Source organism: Falco peregrinus, chromosome 3, assembly GCF_023634155.1.
Source record: "Falco peregrinus isolate bFalPer1 chromosome 3, bFalPer1.pri, whole genome shotgun sequence".
Classification (NCBI taxonomy): Eukaryota; Metazoa; Chordata; class Aves; order Falconiformes; family Falconidae; genus Falco; species Falco peregrinus.
The window spans coordinates 118,157,429-118,182,595 of NC_073723.1; the positions used below are offsets into that span (position 1 = coordinate 118,157,429).

At 50.4% G+C, this 25,167-nt stretch overlaps 1 protein-coding gene across 1 annotated transcript in view; it reads right to left on the reverse strand.

Moving 5' to 3' along the window:
- CSMD2 (CUB and Sushi multiple domains 2) overlaps positions 1-25,167 on the reverse strand; it is a 305,852-nt gene that overhangs the window by 39,304 nt on the left and 241,381 nt on the right. The window contains exons 38-49 of the mRNA XM_055800542.1: positions 23,829-23,947; positions 23,666-23,735; positions 21,254-21,370; positions 20,101-20,310; positions 18,260-18,448; positions 15,411-15,588; positions 13,545-13,690; positions 9,340-9,420; positions 8,429-8,542; positions 6,445-6,633; positions 5,252-5,398; positions 4,130-4,318 (exon numbers count right to left, since the gene is read on the reverse strand). Of these exons, the coding sequence (XP_055656517.1) occupies positions 4,130-4,318; positions 5,252-5,398; positions 6,445-6,633; positions 8,429-8,542; positions 9,340-9,420; positions 13,545-13,690; positions 15,411-15,588; positions 18,260-18,448; positions 20,101-20,310; positions 21,254-21,370; positions 23,666-23,735; positions 23,829-23,947 (1,749 nt within the window). The remainder of the gene's footprint in view (positions 1-4,129; positions 4,319-5,251; positions 5,399-6,444; positions 6,634-8,428; positions 8,543-9,339; positions 9,421-13,544; positions 13,691-15,410; positions 15,589-18,259; positions 18,449-20,100; positions 20,311-21,253; positions 21,371-23,665; positions 23,736-23,828; positions 23,948-25,167) is intronic.

Below are 25,167 nucleotides of genomic sequence, written 5' to 3' on the forward strand. Positions count from 1 at the left end.
ACATGCTGACACTTTCCAACACACATTCCCCATTCTGTTATTCCCTCTGCACACAAACGAGGGCTAGAAAATCAGCAACCTTAGAAAACTCGCCTGCTGGTGACACGGACTCCACTGGGCACTGGAAAGGAGAGACCAAGCTTACCGTACACAGCATCAGCACAACCACCAGAGATTTCCTACCGCTGAAGGTCCAAGATGCTTTCATCCCACTATTGCTACACGAGTCAGCCAGAGCCCCAGCCTGGAGCACAATTACACAGCACCTTGCAGAAGCTGGTGTTGCTAATAAGTGTGAGTAATTCAGCAGGCTCGTATTAGCACGATCAGGCAGATCCCTGGTTGAAATGATAATCACACGTATGTCACTTCATCGAGCTAAGAAGCTTGGCGAATCTCCGCACAAGGCTGGGTGTCTAGACAAGCAGCCACGCTGAATACCAATTTCGTTCTGAGGCAAAAGAAGAGGGGACCTGGCAAGTCCTGCTCTTTCTCTTGCACCCGGCAGTTCTCACATTATGACTTTCTGATGTTGCACCCAACACAAGAGGCTGGGGAGAAAGCTGCCCCCCTTCCCAGGCCGCTGCCCCCAGCAAAACCTTCTCCTTCCTCTGTTCAATCCTCTTCTGCACCCTGATACTTCGCCAAAACTCATCACCTCTATCTGCCACCAGGAAACTGAGTCACAGCAGCTGCAGGGAGGGACACCCGAGTGAAGAGAGACCAGGGCCACCGCGCTCCCACTCAGCGAGTGCTGCCCTTTGCCTCTCTGCGCAGGGGGAGGATGACGATGACTTACTGCCTCCTCCTCCTCCCGGCAAGCCCCCTGCCCGCCTCTCAAGTGGTCAGACTGATCATTTGGAGTCTCTCCGCTGTGTAAATCCTGCCCTGATACAAAACTTAGCAATAACACAGTGCTTCTGGGCCAGACGCAGTTGATTAAAAATGTCATTAAGCCACCAGAAATAATAAAAAACCCCACTTAACCCTCTTCACCTGCAGATGGTTGGGCTACAACAAAGACTTGGACAGGGAAAGCCAACTGGGGCTGCAACCTCTGCAGCCCTGCCCTTGTGGCAGGATCCTTCCCTCTCCGCAAATTCAGCATCCTGGAGCAGAATGTGTATTAGCAAGTTTGTATTTAGAGCCCTTCAGGAAGCAGAGAAGCTTGATTTTTGAGGTGGCAATAAACTTGCCATCTGCTCCAAAAAGCATTTCTGAGACTGTGGGCACTGCAATCCACTGGAATTAAGAGGTGACAAAAGAGTGGGTGTTCGAGGGGAAAGCAAACCAGCATCTGGCTTGGAGACCCATGGAGAGCGTGGTCCCGGGAAGAAGGAGGAGAAGCACTTATGGGGGTTCAGAGGTACAAAAACTCTGCCTGCAGGAAGATGATGTGCGAGGGAAAGGGACAGAGGCTATGAAAGCAAATCTGCAGCTGGGATTCCAAAAACAAAGCAGCTTAAAAATAGGCAGCAGAGACAGAAAAGGCGTATTAGATCATCTTGTGTTCTCCCCCATTGTGCCAACGCAAGATTGTTCCCTGCAGAATATTCTCTGCTGCTTCCATAAATGTCAGCTAGGAGTGAGCACGTAGTAAAGATTATTCAGAGGGGATTGGGAAGGGGAAGAGGATTATGCACTGGCAGAAAGGAGCTATGGGAAATGTCATTTGTTAACTAGACCATGTGTTTATGGGCACCCCAATTCCCCTCCTCCTGCCACTGCTGGCTGTGTGAGCAATTTATGTAGTGTTACGAATCGAATCCTCCAACCTCTGCCACGCGCTCCTGGCCACCAGAAAGGATGAGAAATGGAGTACGGCCCAAAACAAAAGGATGCCAGTTGGCTTTGAGAGCAATGTGAAGGGGAAAGGAGAAAAAAAAAAAAAAAAAGACAGTTGGATTTTATGTAGCTGAAGCAGGCAAGAAAAGCGCAGCCAGCCCTGGCTATCAGCTGCTGGAGCCGGGGGGGGGAGCTGCTCCACCATGAATTCTCCTACAGCTCCCACCCGCTGCCGCTCACTTACCTCCCGCATCCCTCTCAAGGCACCTGATAACCATGGGGCAGTATTAAGATTCCTGATGTAGATATGGGGAAGCAGCGAGAGGAGGGTGACTTTCCAAAAGGGGCTATTTCAGCCTCTGGATCTAACACCACCAGCGAGCTGTCCTCCTCGCTGGAGAGCCAGGCTCTTCCAGAGGGACACTGAGCTCCAAGATCCTGACTAAGCTGCTCTCTGTGTGGTCAGTGGACACCCCCCACCCCCCCGAGCTCCACAAGGGAAATCGGAGCACGAGCCTTCTGAAATGCTTAGAACTGCCCCCCGAATTCTTTCTCTGCTGGTGACTGCTGTGGACTGGGATCACGATGGAGCTCCGGGCATGGAATGCCTTCAGCTGAACCAGAATGGCACAGAGTGGGTTTAGTGCTTCTCATGTAGCTCCCATGGCAAACCTCCTTCCCACACCCCTCCGTCCCACGGCACAGCCCTGGCGTGCTCAGCAACACCACAGGACCCCCCTGCATCCCCAGGCCATGGGTGGGTGGTCTGGCTCTGACTCCCTCCCTGGTGGCCTGGGAACTGGTGCTCAGGGACTTGTTTCTGCTTTGAATCACACCGCTGTCAGGTCATCCCTCATCCAAGAGCACCCTCTCCCAACCTCCCCACACACCTTCTCTCTTATCTCCTCCCCACCTCCATGTTTAAAACCCCACACACCATCACAGTTTTTGGAAGGAAACAGATTTTGGAGCTGAACACCAGGCTCAGATGGCATTCCAGCATACCAGGGCAATAAAAACTTAGCTGCATTTGTACCTATTCTTGATTACACCATTTTCCTCAAAAAAGATGCACTACATCAGAGAATTCCTCGCACTGGGCTAAGGATGCAGGAGGCACAGTTGCCATGACAGCCCCTCGTGCTGTTCATCTGCTCATTCCAGCACTCGGTGTTTGCACCTGTCTGTTATCACAGAGGCTCCATCGCTATCTGAGCTTGTGCCCAGTTTCCCAGTTCACCCTTGCCAACGGGACTGGGTAGCAGGGTCTTGGTTTACTGCGTTCCACTCACGTTTAAATAAATACAAGCCTTGGGAGGGCTCCAAGTGGATATAAGCACCCGCAGCACAAAACCACCCTTCGGCGACAGGACTGTTTGCACCCTCGTGCAATTTCCAAAGCGACTAAGTGATTTGGGAGCACAGAAAGGATTTTTTCAAGGCTCTTTGGTGCCTCCCACACTAAATAATCTTGTTTTTTCCTTATGGCTTGGACCGGACAACAATGCAGACAGTGCAATGAGATTTTGCCTGTGCTGTCTCTGTTTTCTGGCTAGTTTCCAGGGAAGTCAATGCAGTATCAATCCCCCGTGCTTGGTCCCCTTGGAACATGGATGAATGTTCAAAGGCATTAAAAGGCTTCATCAGAATAAAGATGGGCATTTCATCCACACAAAGGAACAGGGATGATTGGCGGGCTGAGGAAGAGGTGCAATCAGAAAGCGAACACAGCGAGGGAGACGAAACAGCGCCGAAGCAAAGCCCCCCGGGGCACGCTGCCCTGTCTTCCCCTCCACTCCCACGCCTGGAAGGAGCCCTGTGCTAAGTATGATATGTCATGAAGATTACAGTTAATTAGGAGGAAATGTGGAAAGAACAACTACATGCCTAAAGCTTATATGAAGCCAAGAGAAACGGGGCACCACCTGAATCTCAAGACGTTTCTCATCCCCTGTTGAGAGACATTCCAGTTACAAAAGCTCAGCAGGACCCATGCTCCTGCCAGTTTTTCCAGATTCTTCCAGGCAATGGCTCTCCTGTCCTTAACCAAGGCTTGGCTGTGTCTTTACTGGCAGTTCCAACACTTCTACAGCAGCTGCCTTCACACAGCTAATTTTTTTCTCCCCCATCCCGAGTGCTCCCAGTTACTCCCTTCCCTCCCTGCCCACCTATTCCCAAGGACATGGAGAGGAGAGGAGCACCCATCGCTGCCGGCCTGCAGCTCCAAGCCTGTTCTCAACAGGGAACTGGAGCAATTACAGTCAGTTTTTATTTTTACCACGTTTTCCTTAGTCCTTCCCAGGACTTCCCAGATCCTCATAACGCTCCGTCTGCCTGCTCTCACCTTGGCACAGAGGGATCGCTTCGTTCCAGTGGAAGTAGCCCTGAGGGTGCTGGGAGCAGGTGGTGGTGCTGTGGCCGACAAGACGGTAGCCCGCGTCGCAGCCGAAGCGGAGCGTGCTGCCAGGGTGCAGACCCGTCTGGCTGAGGATGAGCCCGTGGGCCGGCGGCTGCGGGAGGCTACAGTAAGGAGCTGGGAAGAAGGGCAGAAGTGAATAAATCAGTCACTGGATGGGCAACGTCAAGAGAAATTCTCTTCCTATTCTCGGGAATGACACCACGCTTCCCATAACCTAAGGCTGTACAAGAACTTGTGATGGATAAATAAAAACTCAAAGGGGGGAAAGAACGCAGGGCTAGTGTCCAAGTTTCACTCAGCTCTAGAAATAAAGACTAATTTCTGATAATTAAATATTACTTAATTCATTTACAGAGTAAAGTAATTATTTATTTATGACACACTGGCAACTTTTCAGCTCAGTTTTATAACTTCCATTAATTAAGATTTGCTAAGTTCCAAACCACAGTGATTCATTTTAAGGAATTCTCCGCAAACATTCAGCAGCCAGCAGCAGTTTTGTGCTGATCGAGCAGCCCAGGCTCCCCGGTTGGGATCCCATGGGAGCAGTGGCACAATGCCCGAGCAGGTGCACGGGATGGTTCAACCAGTTCATTGCAAATGCTGTAACACCATCAGTTGCGTGTAAGTTGTGTCTCGTGCACCAAGCAGCTCCTAAACACATGTTCTTAGTGATGTTTATTTTCAAACATCTCCAAATGGCCTTGTGGCAAGGACACAGTAATTAACACGGCAATCTTTACTGTGAACTGCATGGGATGGGTTCCGTTCACCCCAAGCCATGTGGTCTACAGTTATATATTCTGGTTCTGATTTTTAAGAGGGGTTGAGAAACCAGCCAGAGCTTCAAGGTTTCTCCTGGAAAGGAACCTGCCTCCCCCAGCCTCACCAGTGCAGAATCAGCCCAGCTTTCTGCGCCTTCCCGGGCTTTGGCAGCTTCTGCCGACACAGATGGCCTATGCCCCTCTGCAGCAATTTTGTGGCGATCTTTGGCTGAAGAGACGGCCGTGCCCTTGGCCGAGCACCTCGCCCCTGCTGCCTACTCACCGGAGTAGCGGATTTTGAAGCCTTTTCTGCTGTAGGTGTGATCAGAGGACCAACGGAGATAGACTTTGTTCCCACTGCTGGTGACGGTCAGAGGGGCAGAGTAGTTCCCACTCAGCGACAGGAGCAGCGGACTCTGGCCAGAGGGACCTGTAAGGAAGGAGGGAACAAGGAAAAGTCAGGGCTGCCATGCAGCTACTCACAGGTCTTACGTGCCAGGGCGCGCAGAAGGAGCGGGCATGTTGTGGAACTGTAGCACGGCAGCTTTCGTTGTGAGTCCGGGTACAGCCGCTCACGCTCAGGGCTCTTTTGTGAACACGAGCTCCCGCGCAGACACCTGGCTCCTGGGGAACCGACGGCAGATCCAGCCCAGCTGACAGCAGCAAGGCCGGGATTTTGCTCCAGGCAGCACGCCCCACGCGTGACCACAGGAGCATCAGTGCAGCGTTTGTGTTCGGCGTGTAGTTACAAGGCTGCTTCGCCGTGAGTACCGACAGATCCCCAATCAGGTCACGAGAGCTCAGGGGTGTAGAAAATCTGGGCTGCGTGGGCTTCAGGGATGAGAATTCCCACCTTCCCAACTCGTCCCTTCCCAGCAATGTCTGCTACAATTTATCCCGGGAGTTTTCTAACTCCTTTCCCTTTGAAAAATACTTTCCATCTAGCAAAAAAAAAAAACCAAAAACCAAACCATTGATATTTTCTTATGCAGAGAATCAATGAGTCTTAGAAGGAGCTTTCTCCAAGTCCAGGAGAAGGCTGTAGGTGCAGTGGTGGAAAGCCATCCCCGAGCGCTCTGGGAACAGCGATTAAGAGCTATCCAAACTGCTGCTTTTTCCTTTTCCCCTCAGTTGCTAAGCAAGTCATAGAATCACAGAATCGTTCAGGTTAGAAAAGACCTTTAAGATCACCGAGTCCAACCATTAACCCAGCACTGCCAAACCCACCACTAAACCCTGTCCCTAAGCATCTGCACGTCTTTTAAACACCTCCAGGGATGGTGACTCCACCACATCCCTGGGCAGCTCCTTCCAATGCCTGACAACACTTTTGGTAAAGAAACTTTTCCTAATACCCAATCTAAGCCTCCCCTGGCACGACTTGAGGCTGCTCCTCTTTTCCTATCGCTTGTTACTTGGGAGAGGGGATCGACCCCACCTCGCTACAACCTCTGGGCAAAGGGGTGACTCTCTTACCATCGAAGATTTCGAACTCATCATACTGCTTCTCACTCAGGAAGTACTCGATGGTGAGGGAGATGTTATACCCAGGCTCCACCTTCACCACCCACGAACAGGTCTGGAAGTGAGGGTAACTTCCCAGGAAGCTCTGGCTGAGGATCACACCGGTGGAGTCTGTCAAAACCTCGTTCATCGGACAGTGCACTGCAGGGAATGGGAAGGACAGACAATAAAAAATGAGTTTTCCTGTTCTGCAGAGGAAGAAAACACAAGATGCTATGGCCAAGAAGGTCTGTCCTGACACGCTAAGCCAAGACAGAGCCCAGCTCCCACCCACGTACATCCACTTGGACCCTTTGGCTCGCAGAGAATCCCCAGACCCTGATGTAGGCTCCGAACAAAGCGTGCTGCGTTTCCACAAATCCCAGCAATTGCCACATTGAAAGGAAGGGATGAAAAGCAACAATGCAAACAAACAATTACAAATGTCTTTGCATCGTTTCACATCTCTTCCGAAACGAACGGCGCTGCAACCGAGCAACCACTCTCAAGTTACAAAGCACTCCCCGGGAATCCCTGGAAGCTTTATTGCCTGGGTCAGAACAAGGTATGCAGCCACAGGCTTCTCCCAGGTCACCCACCGAGCTGTTAACTAGGACTTCAGAAGTCTTTCTAGAATCACTACACCCCATTCAGCTTGTGGAAATACTAAATCCAGCTGAAAATGCTAAACATAAAGGCCAGCCAATACACCCCAGAAGAGGAGGCAAACACACAAAGTGAGCAAAAAGTGTAGAAAGAAAGAGATTTTTATTTATTCATAATTGTCACTAAAGCCCAGTGCAAATGCTGTACTTATATTAATAGAAAACAGCCAGAACTATCCAGAAAGAACAGTGTATTCTTTCCAAATCCTTAATCCCATCAGTGATTTTTTGACCTCTATAAATTGGTGGCCAGATGTAATTTAAGCAGTCCCTTTACCCCCAGGCTAAGAACCATCAGTAAATAATTGAATGACCTCCCTTTCTCTCCTTCAGTTCATGCTATTTCAGAGAGAATAAAGCTATAGAAAAATATCCCATTATATGGTAAAAATGTTCAGATAGGAGGGAATGAAGGAGATGAAATAATCGCGGCTGGAGTGAACAAAAGTACCAGCAGGAATCCAGAGGATAAATAGGGGAACGTGGCAGGATGGAAACATCTCTGGGATCCCTCCTGCGCAGCAGCAAGGTGTACAACGCAGCATGCTCGGGGCTTTCATTTGTCTCCCATGTAATACATTCTGTGGCACTAATAGGGAAGCTGCTCCTCACGGGATTGCCTCGCTGGAGGAGCTCGCTTCGCTGCAGCCCTGCTCTTCCTTCTGCTGTTCCTGTGTCACTGGCAAACCATCAGTGCCGAATTCCTCCCCCCTTCCCAGGATAAGGATGTTTGGGTGACTGTTATAATGACTTCAGGGATGCAGTCAGACACACGCTGTCAGACCTCTGCTCAGCTCCACAAGCTGGAAGTGCCCTCCAGAATGGGGAATAAGCCAGAGGTCCCTCCTGTGAGGCAACCCCCCTGCCCCCCAGACAATGCAGAGACCCCACAAAATCCCTGGAGCCAGCAAAGGGGGTGCAGGAACTTTCCCCATCATTTATTAGGGAGCTGTGGCAATGAGTTACGCAGCAAATATCTCACTGTTATTCGCAGGTTGCTGCTTGAGCCCAGCCACAGTGCACACGGTGCATGGCACAGCCTGCGAGGTGGGTCGGGAGAACAGCCTTTCCCTGCATGGTGATGTCTCCTGACCCTCCTCACCAGGTCCTGATGGGTGATTTTGCACTATTGGGACCCTGGAGATGTGAGAGTTAGCCCCACAGATGCAACATGTGCAAGGAGACCTCCTCCAGTGCCACCCAGCTTGCTTCCTCCCTTACGAGCCCCCCTGCTTTGCAGCAGTCTGTGAGCAGGGGGGCTTCGGCTGCCACCCTGGGCACCCCAGCTTTACCTTCACATGTTGGGGGAGGTCCTTCGAACTGCAGGTGAGTGCCCAGTTTGCAGGTCAGGATTTCATTTCCAATCAAGGTAAAGCCAGGAAGGCATCTGTACCTCACTATGTCACCTACAGACAGAAACAGAAACCACCTTGATCTGAGAGAAGCATCAATTCATGCAGACTGAGCCGTGCCCTGGGAAGGGGGTACCACAGGGGGCAGAGACCTCTCGGCTGTGCCTCTGCCATCCAGCTCAGGCACGACCGTGCAGAAATAAAAGGCATAGATGCAGAAATAAAAGGCATAGAAAGGCATGCTGGAGTCTCAGTCGGGATAAACTGCTGTCATGCCGCTGAGACTATTATGATTTGTGCAAGCTATTTCAGGTAGAGACTTTCCTCAAAGAGAGCAGACAGCGAGAAAAGCTGCTTTAAAAAAAAAAATAAAAAAAAATCACAGCTACTTCGCTGGCTGCAGACACACTTAAAATGTGGATGTAACCGTGAGCCACAGCAAAAAAAATAAAATAAAATACAAAAAGCACAGTCAATATGGGTGAAAAGTTCTCAAAGGAAAGAGTAACGGCCTCTAAGCTTTCACACAAATCTTTGTTTGAAACGCCTGAAAACCATTATTGTGGCAAAGATTTCAGAATGTTTCTGAACAAGCTCGGGGCTCTCACAAAAGCCAAAGCACTTCTGCTGTACTAACAGAGAGGAAAAGCCTCAGGACAATCAGATCAGTTTGACTCCTTGTGAATATCAGGTGCTGAGCAAGGTCCTGTGCAGCTCCCCACGCAGTCACCCATGGGAAGAGGTCTCCTGATCCCCCAGATATGGGGTGACAGGACCTGTGGGTCTTCCTGGGGGCACTGCCAGCAGCTGGTGAGGGGGAACGGAGGGCTAGGAGGCCCGGGAGAGGCTACCTATGTTAAATTCTTCGTTCTCGGTGATGATTTCTGCGTTGGGAACGATGGTCGGAGGCTGACATCTGAAGAGCTGGTAGGCTGGAAGAGCAAAGGAAGAGTAGCAGAAGTTAGGCTGGGGGTGAAGGCAGCCACAGCCATCTCGGTGCTAAGCACCACGGACATCAGCGCAAACCCTCCCTCTCCACAAGTAGCAGGAATCGGCAAAAGTGCAACCAGCCCTTTCCCCCTCCAAACCCTACAGAGATGGATCCAGGTATGGGTCCCCCAAAGCAGCTTGTTCCAGTTTTTTACACCCAATAGGAAACACATTGTTGTCAGTCAGTGGAGATGCAGGTGCCCGGACAGCATCTCCGGTCAGTCCGTCTGGATGATGGGTGCTGATGCCAGGCAACGTTACCAGCACCTTTTGGGACAGTACGGGAGAAGACGCTGGTGACCTCAGTGGAATCAGGTCCACCTCATGACAGGCAGAGCCTCAGACTGCTCCAGCGCCAAGCAGATCACAACAATTATTCAGAGAATTTCATCCTTACCGCCTGTCCTCAAACAGAACTCACAAAACTCACTGATTTTTTTTTTTCAAAAACTTGGAATTATTCGTTAATTTCTTCTGCAAATAATTGCAGGAGTGCTAGTGTTTTCAACTGCAAATCCTATACGTAGCTTGCAGTTCACAACGTAACCTATGCAAGGTTACTGTCAGTGCCTCATGGAAGGCACAACAGGCAGACCTTGCACTCTTTGCTGAATTAGGTGTTTTTTTCAGGAGTACTATGTAGCTAAACGGGAAAAAGAAATCCTGTTGATGCGCCAAAATAATTCCTTACGGCTCACGCACCTGACCGAATACATTGCAAACAGCCCATTTTCCACCAAAAATTCAAGATCAGCTAAAGAAATGCACTGCTGACAAGCATGTGGGTGCATAAGGCTTGAGCACTGCACTGCTTATGAAAATAAACACACAGGAGCTATGAACACTGTTAAATTGAAAATATGGTACTGGGAACTAAATGAATATTAATGGAAGACATTTTCTGCTATTTGCTCAGCACTTCTCTGCATCTTTGCTCCCCCTGCACCTGACCCTGGACAAGCATAACTTCCTCTGAAATTTATATCAGCCCTTTAATTTAAGATACAGGAGCTCAAGCTGCCACTGAATATTAATTCTTACTAACTCCACAATGTTGAACTCTTCACACCGCAGCAAGGCTGGCAGTCCTTGCAGCAACCTTAATGAGGCTTCTAATGATGCTTAAATACTCATGTACAGAAGCAGATGCCCCATCGTCTTGCCCCAGGTTCCTTACGCCCTAATCCAGGGTAGGACAATATTTTCCAAGAGGTGCTTGGAAAAACGTGATGTTTGGAGGTCTGGGGAGCAGGCTGGAGGGAATGCAGGGGCTGCTGTTAATGTGAGGGGTGGGCTTACACACCCCGTGCGTGCAAGGGGGAGGAAAAACCAGCCATGGGCTACTACAGTGAGCTCAACTCAACTAGGGGCGAGCGTGTGGGGGTGGTGGGGGGTCACGGGAAAGGGCCAGCTCTGTAATTCGGACAGTCAGCCCCTTCCTTGCAACCCACCTTGGCAGCTCAACTCAACTAGGGGCGAGCGTGTGGGGGTGGTGGGGGGTCACGGGAAAGGGCCAGCTCTGTAATTCGGACAGTCAGCCCCTTCCTTGCAACCCACCTTGGCAGCTCAACTCAACTAGGGGCGAGCGTGTGGGGGTGGTGGGGGGTCACGGGAAAGGGCCAGCTCTGTAATTCGGACAGTCAGCCCCTTCCTTGCAACCCACCTTGGCAGCTCAACTCAACTAGGGGCGAGCGTGTGGGGGTGGTGGGGGGTCACGGGAAAGGGCCAGCTCTGTAATTCGGACAGTCAGCCCCTTCCTTGCAACCCACCTTGGCAGCACAGAGAATGGATGAGCAAAGGAGCCAGGAGAGCCCACGTGTGGGATGGGAGCGGGAGCCGGGAGGCAGCAGGGAAGGATCCTGCTGCACAGCAAAGAGCCATCCCAGGAGGGAACACCCTTATTTCCAATCTTTCAAAACAGATGTTTGACAGTGGGGGAAGAAGGAAAGGAAAGCATAACAAAAATTTATATTAAATGCTATTTAAAAAGTGCTTGACAGCACCTATTGAAGTGGAAAGATAACCCAGCATTCACAGCATTAATCTCCTCTCCTTAATGGGCCATATTTCAATACAGAGGTGTGATTAAGATGGCTTCAGCATAGGGGTGATACAGCACTGGTAAAGCTCTTTTCAACAGCACATCCATTTGTTCTCACCAGGACAAAACAGAGTCCCGTCCTTGAAACCACACTGGGACCCCCTTGAGTTACTGTGCCATAAAACCCGCTCCCATCACACTCACACATCAGCTCCTGCTGGCACCTGAACTAACCCATTTAATAATAGGTGCAACATCATCATTTTTCAAGGGATGCTATTGAATCTTTAAGCTCTGGGAATCATTCTTTTGTTTCCCTTCCTCCACCCTAAGGAAACGTTTCTTTGCAACCATTTAAAAGGGCAACGGTTCTCTTGACACGGTTCTGATCATCTCTGTACGGGAAAATACAATTTAAAGCTGAAGGAGGATGTCTCCTATGTCCCAGATCTGCCAGCACGCAGACACAGAAATGAAAATACACGTTGCTGAAAATCCTGAGGAAATCGCTTTTCCTGCAGTTACACCCCAAAGGGTGATGACAAAGATTTAACTGACTGCACTGCCTGAGCCCGGTGTGAAAACTTCCCCCTTTTTCCCACACCTCTTGTGGCGTGCAAGGCACCACGTGCAGAGCCAGAGCCTGGGAAAGAGTGGAAACGTCTCACCCTGGAGGCAACCACCTCAGTCGCTTCCATCCTTGGGGTTAGGCTTTATGCTAAAGCCCCACGTATAAAGGAAGCAATGAGCCAGTAAATGACACTAATAAAAGGCCAAGCAGTTGCCAGAGTGCCCAGCTGGTTCACGGGGAATGAACGGCTGCCCCAGCTCCTACCAACACCAGCTCCAGACCCCTCGTGCCTGCGAGTGGCTTTACACCCCACATAAACCATAAGCTAAAGAAACTTCAGCATAAAGTGCTATCAAGATTAGAGAACAGCAACATATGCTGATGGGCTCTAACCATAGCAATGATACGATCTAATTCATATTACAAAAGGAAGCACTCGCTGAAGTGCAGCAGTGTTTACATACTGCTCGTTTCTGAGCCAAACTGCCTAAACCATAATTTTTTGCATAACTGTTATATACGCACCATTGTCTGGCAATATAAATCTCACAGTGTTTTGCAGCAGTAAACCAATTCCCTCCAAAACCCAGCGAACATTCTTTAAATTCAGCCTAGCTGTATAATACTTGCCTTTCGGAACTGAACATAAGCTAAGGCATTCTGCACAGATCCGTCCTGTAATTCATACCAAGGCTTTGTTGAACGTTGTTGCCAGCAAATTACCCCAGCACGAGGAGGTCTCCATCTGTATTTTCCCAAATCCCAGCACCGCTGTAGGAACCTGTTAGCTAATCCGATTTAAAGTTGGGCTCTTGTTTCGTGGTAGAAAGCACAAGGTCTCATTTCAATGTAATACCTGACGCTGCTCTTAGCGTGAGCTGCACTCGCACCAAAGAATCCCCAGGTAATTCAGGGATTTATGGGAATCCTTTTCCTCCCCAGAGGAATGAAGTCACCCCTCAGCTGGAACACAGCTGCCATTTCAAACTAGCCACCAATATGGCCCAGTTGGTTTAGCACAGCATTGGAAAAGCAATACCACATCCAGCCAGCACCGCGGGGACGGGGACTTTTGGGTGGACAAAGCAGAGCTATCCATAACGGGATCTGCCACGGAGAGGACAATATTTACAGGCATCACCTTGAGAGAGGTGTAGGGCTGGCGTGGCTGTTAGCTTGCAGGGAACTGATCTGTGCTTGAACGATCACCACGTTACAGATGGGTATCCACATCTGCACGGGGCGCATGACCGCTTGCCAGCGCTTGATCGCATAAGTGACCTTCAATCTCAAACGTCTAACACTGGGCCCTTTGTGGAAGACTTCAGGTAAAAGCACGTTTTTTCACATCTTTTCCCCACAACCAGTCCTCCCCACAAGCCACAGCTGGCCCGTGCCCCGCCACATCCCACAGGCGGGTGTAAAGCTCGTGCTGCTCAGCAAACAATACAGACCGTAGAAATAAATGGCAAAAATCCCTCCGTTGGCTGCATCACTGTGGAATTTCATCAGGACCTGGTTGGAAGAGCTTTGGGCTGATTTCTTAGCAGAGTTGCCAGTGAACACACCGAGCTGTGGGGCTGTTTGCTGTGGACCATCCCTAAAATCATATGTCAGAAACACAAGGAAAGAGCATTATTACACGTCCTTAATCCCAGCAACAACCAACCTCCTACACTGCACGCACAGGAACTCGTGCATGCTCTTCCTTCCTTGTCCTCCCTTTTCTACATCTGTGTTCCAGTCTCAGCAGCTCCCTTGGTAGCTGACCTGGACCCCTTGCCCCCCTCCCCACTCCATCCTAATCAGGATAGCCTCTTCTGGCAGTGCAGTGCTCACTCAGTAGACGATTACAAAACACCAACTTCATTTTTAACTTCAGAACTTGAAGAGGTGCAGCCAGCTTTCCCAAGGAGTTTCACTCCCTGTTGGCACAACAGACATCGAGATACTTTGCAAGTCAGATACTGAGTGCAACAAGCTCTTTAGCCAGGGCAGCTATGTGTGCTCCCTTGGCTGACTGAAGTTGGTAATAGATCATTTCTCTTCCCTTCTCCAAAGAGGAAAAGAAGATCCCAGCCTGCAAGACTCCTGGGGTGAAGCAATCAGTGCCACTTCATTAACTGCAGCAGAGCTGTGCCCACTTTACATCAGAGGTCAGAGCTCCCACTTGCTGCTATTTAAAAGGCAGCTGAGGGTCACAGCCAGGGCTGGTGCCTAATGCCATCCCAGCGCTGCCTCTGCAGCCTGGGAGAGCAGCTTGGATGGTAGGGCTGCGCATCTCTGATGGCAAAAGAAAAACCAAAAGAGGACATCGGTAAATGTAGATGATTTTATCAATGGCTTTTTCTTCATTCAGCCTCTATCCACAGGCAGGTAGCCATAAAGTGCAAAAGGGGAAAAAAAACAACAAGCCCCATAAAGATGTCTATCAGAGAAATCAGAAGTGAAAGGCAACTCCTATTACACCAGTTCGAACAAGATTCATTTCAACTAAATTCAGCTTGGAGATAAAGACCCCATTTACCATTCATAAAGTGCCCTCTGCAAAGCCCCCTAAGCTTCCCAAGAGGTGGCTCCTTATTCCATTCAGCAGAGCATTTTGGAGATGCAGGGACAGGCTGGTGAAGGCACCCAGCAGGACAAGCGAGGCTCTGCCACCCAACACCCTCCCGCCGCAACTGGGACACCAGCCTGCGCCCCCCCAGCCGCTCAGCCCCTGCCCACGGTGCCAAACCAGTGGCTGCCAAGCCCAGGTGCTGCGGGGTTCTGATGGGCTGCTTCATTTTTAATTGCTGATGACCACAGAAATCAATGGCAAGGAAGATCTGCAAGGTCTGACAGGTGCTGCCGTACGGCCAAGGGTGGGACCGCTCCTTGTGAGCTGCACACCATCGAGGCAAATGTACCACGGAGGCTAAGGATTCCCATCCAGACTGCCCTCCAGACCCAAAGGATGACACTTCCATCGCTTGGCACGAGCAGCCTAGTCAGCCAGGGATCGTTCCCTTCACTGACCTTGCACTCCCTGCCTGCATTTCTCAGGAATGTTACATCAGCAGTGTTTGGAGACGGTCACCTTGTCCGTTTTGCTAGCCACTTGCAGCACATGGTCCTTAATCTAAAGGCTCTACCAAGCACCCGGAGTTAAAAAAAATTCAAATCCTCATCCCAGTGTCCCCGGAGGATGCTCCTACTCTCAAACATAGCACTACCCACACACCACGGCAACTGGTGCTCTATTTATCAGCAAGAGCATCTTTCTGAAATGGAGCCTTAGCAGCAACTCCAGTCATTCCTCACACCTTTGCTGTACCCACCAAACAGTGATGAAATCATTGTAGGGCTCTGTCTGCAGCAGGGTGAAGTTGAGGTGGATTCCATAGCCCACCGGCACTGTGAGAAGCCAAGCGCAGTCCTGGGAATTGGGGTACTGGTTGGGGAAGCCAGGAGAGTAAACTGTACCGTTCTGGGTGGTGATGTTCCCCCCACAGGGCACTGCAGGGAATCAGACAGAAACACGAAACTAATGAAGAAATACCCCCCACCAAAACAATAACTCTTAAAGATCCTCCATTTCCCATTTTTCTTTCAATATTTTGGATAAAAAGATAGCAATTCTGGATACCGGAGGATCCAGCCCCAAAATCCTGGCCTGGTTTGCCTTGATTAATTCGTATCTGTCATGACTACATCTAACGTTTTCAACTTAATCCCATTACTATAAATTTATTAAGTGCTTCAGAGCTGAAAGGAGACTGCCAGGGCGTTTTGTACAGATGTGACAACCAGGTGTGCAAATAAACTATCTTTTGCCCTAGTAAGAATCTTTGGGCTCCACCAGCTGTCTGCACCCATGCATGGAAAATACAGCTCCTGACGAGATCACACTAGTGGGCAAATCCATCCACTTGTTCATACAGCACGGGCTGGACCAGAACCGCCGAGCAGCTGGCTGCTCACCGAGTACCTCTGAGCAGGGGGGAAATGATGATTTGTATGACAGCGGCATCCAATTCATTAATCAAGGTGACAGTTCTACTGCATGAGGTATCTCCCAGGTCCAAATGAACTTGCAAAGCAATTAGAAAGCCTGGGCAGCGAAAAAGAGGGACAGAAAGACGACAGATGTCCTGCTGGATGTATGCAGGAGGGCCACAGCATGTCCCCAGGTCTGAAAGTCTCACGTACAGCTTCTGGGCCTCCCTGGTGTGGAAGTTCATTTGAAATGACGATCACACATCTGCAGCGTGTTACTGGCAGCCTGCAACAACTGCAGGCACAGGGTTAAGCACAGTGTCCCCTGCCTGAGCCAGCTCTGCTCCAGAAGCTGCGTAGCTGCATTAACCCAGCCCTTGGCTTAGGCGAACACGTCCTCCCTCCCCACACAACAATTCAGGCTCAGCGCTACGCTCATGCGTAGCAACACACACCCCTTTTCGTGCAGGAGCAGCTCCACAGACTTGTGCCACCCTGGCCCAGATGTGATGTGCCAGATGTGAGGGTAGAGCCAAGCTCCGTCTATTCCCCGTCTGGTTCTGCTCTGCTTACTCACGTGGTCCGCCAAGCTGCGAAAAGCATGTGTATTTATGTAACTCCATACGCTCGCTTTCCCAAACAAACACCCAAGAAACCTTGGGGCCCAAGTTCCTTTCTGCCCTGCAAAGCAGCAGGCAGCCTGCTGATGGCTGGAAAAAACCAAAACTCCCCGGAGTGGTGCTGGAAACCTTGGCCTCTATGCATTTATTCCAGAATTACAGCTTCTCTTTTAATTAAAAGGGCTTTCAGATGTGACCTGCCTGGGAAAGGTGAGGCAGTTAGCCTAAGGCAGCAAGTCCTCACTGCTTGCTGCTATGCAAAAATGGACCATTTAAGGCAACAGCTACAAGAGGGATGCTCTGCGTTGACTTTAACAGCACTAACAGCCCACCAGGCGTGCGCACGGAGAAAAGCTGCAAAAGGTCCACAACGCACCTAACCCCTCACCCCCCTCTGCTATCGGAAGCGCGGCAGAGCAAGAAAGCTACTTTAAAAAACAATAATGAAGGAAGAATTGGATGGTTGCAGCTGCCAGAGCTGATGCCTGAGGCAGATAAAGGCACGATCCTGCTCCCAGCAGCTCCCCGCCGCGCCAGCAGCACCCGGCTGAGCACAGGACACTTTCCCAGGTAACCCACATCTCTGGTGCATCGCTGGGGTCACTGAAAGAGCAGCTGAGGATTTGGTTCTTTATGCTTTGTGTTCTCTGGGGTTCAAGGACTTAAAAGAGGAAAAATATCACCCCTCTCTCTCTTTCCCCAGTGCACAGTTCTTGCAGAGCAAGGGCTGTAAGGAGGCTGGGAGAAAGGTCAGCGCTCCTGGGAAACGTGGTGAGAAATCTTCAACAAGCAGTCTTGAACTTCTTAAGGGTTCACCTGGAAACCTTCTGAAATAAACCACACACCACTCAGCCCACTGGCCACAAAGGATGAAAGGCTGGAACAGCCATGGTGGGGTTTGAATAGAGAATTTGGTCATTTGAGCTTCGGTGTGTAGAATGCAGACCCAGTCGTTGAGCCTGCAGGGCCCTCCTAGCATACAGGCTCTTCAGAAAGGAGACCGTGCCTGAAGAATTCCCACCTGGATCATTTTGGAGATGCCACTGCCGCCACACTACAGAAACTGGGCAGGGACACAATCTTCCCACACCAAGAGTCCCCAGAGCTGCAAGGGTCTTTTACCAGACACCATTTCTATTTCCCCACGCTAAATGAATGGAAGCTGAGCGTTGCGGAAGAAATAAAGCAGACAAATATTCTTGCAACAGCCCTGGACCGTGCCGTGCTGGAAGCGCAGCTCCTACTGGCACTAGCAGTGCAAGGGACAGCTAGCGACAGGGCTCAGCCATCGCGTGAGATTTAAACACGCCACCTCAAAAACCACACCTTGGTTTTAAACCGTTTTTTAAACTGTTGGCTTTGACCAGGCTGAAATATGTTGACCATCAACTCACGGAGAACATGCCTCAGCACCTCAAAGCGCACATCCTCCAGTGATGCTTTTGTTTCCAGAGACACTTTCAGCCCCATTACCAAACGATCCCAAAGGTGGCCAGAACGAGGAGTTCAAGCTCCTTCTCCCCCTCTGAGATGCCCGTGGGGGTGCTGCCGGGGTGAGCCCAGAGCCATACCTTCACACCTGGGCAGCGGGTGGTCCCAGTTCCTGTTGGTGCCGTGCTGACAGGTCAGGACAGGGTGGCCGATCAGCTGGTAGCCTGGTAGGCACTCAAACGAGATGGACTGGCCAACGTTGTAACCGGCTCCTCTTACAACGCCGTTAGCAAAAGGTTCAGGGTCAGGGCATTCCTGCAGCTCGTAGGCTGGAGAAAGAAAAAAAAAAAACAACCCACCAAACATAAGGAGGAATGTTTCATACTTGGTATTTTCTCAAAAAAGCAGGAACGGTACACCCACCGCACTGCTTGGCTAATTCCTCCTCATACAATGACTTAATTGAAGGAGATAAATTTTAATGAACCATGCACACGTGTGCATGGAGGCTGAGGGAAAATCCAGCTTCGCAGGAGCCTCAGACGTGAGCGCCAGGGTCTGCCCCGGCCCGCTGGCGCCTCCGAGCCCATATTCACCCAGTCACCCCGCACTTCGCTTCTAATTGGGAAATCTGCCTTGTTTTCCAACAAAACACGAACAACGCTGATGACGAACGCAAGTCAATTGGTTAACATGTTCCACCTGGCATTATAAATTATTGGGCAGCCTTGCTAGAGCTAATTTGCATAGCAATTTCCATGAGATTACCCAGAGTGCCTCACAGAGCACATTCCTTCCTAAATTGTGCAGCGGCGCATGAATTATATGGTGCGCGAACAGGACAGCCAAGACAAAATTAATGTTTTCAATTAAGTATGAGTAGCGGCTTTTATTGCTGTTTCTGGGGAGTCAGCCCTTTGTCAGTCCTTGGCTACATCACGTGGCTGGGGACACACGCTCCACCTTTCCCACTCCTCCCATCTCTCTCCCAGGCACTAGCTGGACCACTTGGCTCCTGTGCAGCAAAGCCCATCTGAATTGTATTCGGTATGAAATACACGACCTGCCCCTGGCATCCTTTGCCATTTCACACTCCCATATGCCACGGACAGGTGGACAGAGGAGACCAAAGGTTTTGCAAAGACATTCATTACGGCAGAGCTGCGGATCGAGCAGGGCCAGAAGTTCATGTTCTCCTTCTCTTTCACCAGGGCAGACTAACATAGGCAGCCCTGACCCAGCACCTTCAAAGAGCAGCAAATCCACAAAGAGACAGGGCACTGCCAGGACCTCGGGGCACTGCCAGGACCTCGGGGCACTGCCTTCAGAGTTTGGGGTGGCTGCTGCTCAGAAGACACCATGCTCAAAACTGGGGAGCTGCCCAAGGACTCTGGCTGGGTGAGAAGGCACCTCCATTCCTCCATCATCTCCAAAAACTACGCTCGAGGGCATCTTTTGATTTTAATAAAACTTCTTTCTCTCCTCTCACTCCAGGTACCCGTGGCAGCCCCACCGTTACATTCCTTGGCTCTTTGCTCAGCTGGTCCCCCACCAGCCTGCCCAGCACAAGGCTGGGCTGCAGCAAACAAAGCCTTTGGACTTCAGTGGAGACTGAAAACCACCGCAGAATTCCGCAGCAAATGCATGGCAGCTGAGGGCTCCTCACTTTGCACATGACACTCAACAGAGCCAAGTTCTATGTGAATCTGGCCAGAATTAATTCAAAGGCATTTTGCTGTCACAGAGCATTCTAGGAACATTCGTTATTTGCCGTAGGCATAAGTCCGGGTGAACAGATCCCAGTTATTAGGATTAAGCATGGCCTTCATGTAACACCTTTCCACTCATTTGGATTAAGTCCTCATGGAATTAATTCAACAGAATAGCAACAACCGTGATGCCTCCCCTCCCTCCACTGCCCTCTCCATCAGCACCTGGGGACAGGATTGTCCCACTGCAGTGCCTTCTCCAGCCTCCTTACCTTGGTATTCCAGCTTGAAGCCTGGCTTGTTCTGGGAGTGGTCGCTGTGGAAGTACACGGTGGTTTCATGAGACGTCGACAGGAGGGAGCCTGGGATTTCAGTGCCGCTGAACCGCCCGATGATGTTACTGGTGTCGTACGGCCCATTGCGGATTTCGACAAAGTCATGGTTCGGCTCAGTGGAGAAGTTTAGGAACTGGATGTGAGCACCTGGAGAGGAGGAATGAACAGTGCCTCTAAAGCTACACCCGAGCCTCAGCACATCAGCACCGCTCGCCCAGTGATGCCCAGTATACCCCGGGCATCAGCAGTACATTTACCCTGCTGGAGGCAGAGGGTGCCGGTAGTTTCAGACAAGCTCAGGCTATTAACGCCTGCAGGTTCACGCTGCTGGAGCTCCTGTGCACACCCCTCCCTCTGCCTGACACCCGAGGAACTAGGAAGGCAGGCACAGAGCAACAGGGATCACCCCTCGCCAAAGGGAGCGTGGCCGGCTCAGATGGCAGGATGCGTTGAGCACCCCGGCGGGCTGTTTCCCCAGCAGCACACGGCAGCTACAGCCGGAGGAGGAGAGTTAATTCAGGAAACCGGGAGACTCAGCACTTCTTCCAGACATGCAACACTTCCACCTCCTGGCAATCAGGCACCCTGATGGGGCTGGCCTCGAGAAAAGCTGAGCTGGAGATGGGCAAATTTCTCTCTTTACCAAGGGCTGGGGAGAGCCTAATTCCGAATGTGCTGATGCCTGCACGAACTCCAGCTGAGGCAGGACATAATCTGACACAAGCTCTGGTCACCTGTTCCATTTCTAAAGACTGATGAACTGGTGATGTTCTACAGCTATTACAAATGTGAGTAGTTAAGATGGGGAGATACACACTAAAAGAGGGTCTTAACAGCCGATTCGGAGGCATGCCCACAAATCTGGATCAACCTGTTACATTCCACAGTGTCCTGGCATCACCTTCTGAAAAAATATCTATCATTTCATAGCACCCTATAAATGCATCTTTAATGGCAAGTGTGATCAGGAGGTCAAACAGCAGTTTCTGTAAGTCATCGTGGCACTTGGCATCCAGCACAAACTGAACAGGGACAGGATCTCCCCACCACATCTTTTGTGATAGCACCAAACCAAACCCATCTGTCTCACCGAACCCCACCGGCAGCAATATCCTCCATGTGCAGTCCAGGTTGCTTGGATAATTCCCTGGGAACCCCGGGCTCAGGAGCACTCCTTCCATCTCTTCTGCCGTTCCTCCACACTGGGCTGTAAAATCGACAGTGTTAATGGTCAGGATCACTTAAGGGTCTTCTCTGGATGATGGCCATGGCCGGCCAGCTGCATGGGAAATAAAGCAATTAAAAACTAAGAAGAGAGAAAGGAAAGCCTCCTATGGAATTAGCATAAAGTTTGCGAGGCACTGCGTGGCCACATTACTAATGCATGTGCCTTTCTCCTGCCCTCTGGAGATAAAAGCCTGGCCCAGAGATCCAGTTTGGGCAATCACAGTGGGAGAGACAGATCTGAGCTGTGAGCGAGGAGCCGGCCACTCTGTTCTGCTCACAGCCATCGTACCAGCACCTATCATCCACACAGCACTTGTTTGAATTTTTAACCACCTAAAAAAAAAATTACTGTGAAGAAACAGACCGATTCTATTTTGATTCCAGTTCCCGTTACTTCTTTTTCTAGTTAACTGATCTACCTTGACTGCTATACTTGTCAATCTCTGGGCAATTACTGATAAATATAGAACAGAGTGTTTGCACACTGATTGAAGTAAATTCCCTATGAAGAAGCGAGCCACAGATGACAGTGCAAAATATGTTTACAAAAGGCATCGCGTAAAATTTAAATACAGATAGCATCTTTTCATGCTTATCTGGGTGACCTCTACCTTGTTACGGTAACACCAGCCAGCCAAATACACCCAGGCGGTCTCCTAACACGTTCTGACAGTGAAGGTACAGATTCCTTTTGTCCGGTATCTCATTATGTGTGTACTTGCTACTAACAAGGTTTCTCCCAGAAGGTTTCTCTTTCTTTTTCCTCTTAATGGCTCTTTAATAGAACTACTTCTAAATTATTTAGAAGTCAAGCATCTGGACGAAGTAGACCAAAGCAAATCAGCATGCTTTGCCAGGGAAGCAAGCTGTTCTCTGAGCAGGGCAGCAACCGAAGCCCGGGGTCCCGGGGGGCTGGCAGCCAGCGGCGCTCTGGACACTGTTTAGACACATCAGGGCACGTGATTAGCAGAGGACAACGACCCTCAGGGCTGTCAGCATGGGATGCTGTGGCATCCCTCGAAGAGATGATGGTCACTCACGATGAGTGCCATGTTTATGCCTCCCTGCATTTGGATGACCACCGCGCTTGGGCACGACCGTCCAAACCCAGACACCTGAATTCAACTGCCCTGGTGCTCATACCGTGAGGATGCTGAGCCAGCACAGCCCAGCCAGGCCAAATCCTGCTGCACTGGGAGACCCATACTTGTTAAAAGAAGAAAACTTGCAACTTGTAGTTGCTCAGCTAGGCACTAGCTAGGTGATAATACTGGGATCCTCCTCCGTGCTGGGATCTCCCCACTCTAAAGCTGAGCTGAAGGGCTTCTGACTTCACTCAGAGCCAGTCCCACAGGCGTGGGTCCTTTAGCTCAGTTATCCTGCTGCAAATGCCTCTCTATTTATTCCCGGCCTGCAGATCATCGGATGAAAGAACTGTTAGCTCTTATAATTACTTTAAAGCAAAATGATGTAAGCTAGAACAGCAGGAGCCTGAAATAACTGTTAACTAAAGCTATTAAATGCATAAATGTCTCTCTCAGAGCTGTAAAATGTGCAGTATGAATATTAAACACCTAGACTTGCTAAAAGCAAAATATTGAAAATAATCAAAAAACTCCAGCAAGTTCCCTTCACCTCTGTGCCTCTTCTCGCAGGGCTTACTTCTTTCCTGGCGTGGATCGACTGTCCAGTGCTTTTCCCTGAAGGGCCAAAACACTCGGCATTCCCAGCCCTGCTCCTCAGAGGGTGTCACAGGCAAGGGGCTACACCGGCAAGGTCACATAGGACCCGCTAGACATCAAAGTGGGGACAGCAAGGCACCAAGTGCTGCAGTTCAGAGAGGCTGGGAGGTACCCAGGCTCCAGCACAAGATGCAGATTTAGTGATATCAAGATGCATTTCATCAAAATAAACCACAGTCTTAAGATCTCACTTAAGATGGAAAAAAACCCTCAACCCATAAAACCAACCTACTTACAGTATAAAGAAGTCTTAGGTTGTCCCTCTTGAATGACTTTTTGTTGAGGAAACCTTTTTTTATATTTTACATTTTATACTACAGCCACATTTTAAACATTCAAAATCAAGCACTCTGGGCAGCCCACAGGGACTTTTCCATTGAAATTCCCCCTGCAAAAGAAATGCAAATTTTTCCACACTGCCTCTCATTTCCAGAACAAACTTGCATTTCTCTAACTTAGCCCTTGACTATTTTTTTTTTGTTGTTGAGAAGTGCTATAAATATCTGCTAGGTACAAAATACCAAGAGTCCTACCGATGCAAAGCGGCGGTGGGTAATTCCAGCGGCGGACAGTGCCTGGCATGCAGGAGATGTGAGAGTGGCCCTGGAGGAAAGGAAAACAAGACACATCGTTTGGAGAGCCTCCCCGTATTCTAGACGTTTGCTGTCATCCTTCTGGCTGGAAAACATTCAGTACCTGCAGCGCATAGCCTGGTTCACACTGGAAAGAGACGACGTCGTTCACTAAGTAGCGTTCACCAACCTTCAGGCCATTCCCAGGAACAGGGGGCTCCGGGCAGCTGGACAGACCGACGGCTGGGAAGGCAAGAGCGAGGTGAGTGCTCCAGGGAGCGGGGCTGGGGGCTGCGCTGAAGGCAGGAGGAATGGGAACACGCCCCCCTTCATTTTATCCCATCCCCTTGCTGACCAGCCACCTCCACCGCAGACACCGGGGGTGGGGGGGATTCTTGGATTCTCCACAAAGACACCCTGATGACGCAGTATTCCCTGTGTTACAGGGCTGGCCAGGACTCAGAGCTATCTGCACCTAGCACTCTCACTTTACCTACAACATGTTTCTTTTCACCTACGAAGGCATCACAAATCACTTTGTGATTCATGGCCAAAAATGTTTTTGAGCTGAACCCTAATGCCTTGACAGAAGAGCTGCACTGGCACCAGCACATCCATCGCCAAGCAAAGACCGACTCACTCCCACCTGCTCATGAACCAAACTGGGACCCCTCCCCACCTGAGGTCCATATTCGTGTTGCGCCGTAGGTGCCTTCACCACCCAGGCAGCATCTGATGGGAGACTGGAGAGGATGTGAGGGAGGACTACCTGCTTCCCCTCGCTGGCGGTACCAAGGGCACATGGTATGTCTTGTATGTAATTTGTCCCTTTCTGGGTAGAAGCAGCACGGTTTCATCCTCCGACCCTATTCTTCCTGTTTTCAATGACAGATTGAATTTACCATGAGATAGCAGCAGCAGTAAGCGCGGCTGGTCCCTGACGGTGCCTGCAGAACAGGCTACACAAAGCTCACTCAGTCCCGTTTCTCCCATTTCCATCTGAGCTACGTGTGCAACTGGGAATATCCTGCTGCAAACCCCATTAACAATCCCCGAGGTCGAGTGACGTGCTCTCCCTTACACACATGCCATCCCCTCATCCTCCTGCAACACCCAACAGCGATAAAACGAAGACAGGTGCCTGCATCACCTCGTGCCCACCGCGGCTCTGCTGCCTGCCAGCACCTCCCCTCGCTCTGAGCGCTGGCAGCTGCCACTAAAAGATAACCTTCTGCATCACTGCAAGGGCTAACACTCCGCTTAAACTCTGCAGACCCAGCTGAAAGCAGGCGAAAAAAAGGGAGAGGAGCTGCTGACTCCTCTCCCGACCCCCGAATCATGCTTCCCAGCAAGGAAACATGTAGTCCCTCCCCCCATCTCCCTGACCTTCAAAGAGCCGATAAAGAAAATAGCTTTAAATAATTTCCCATTCAGATCAGTGGGCGCTGAGTTTCAGTCGGTCC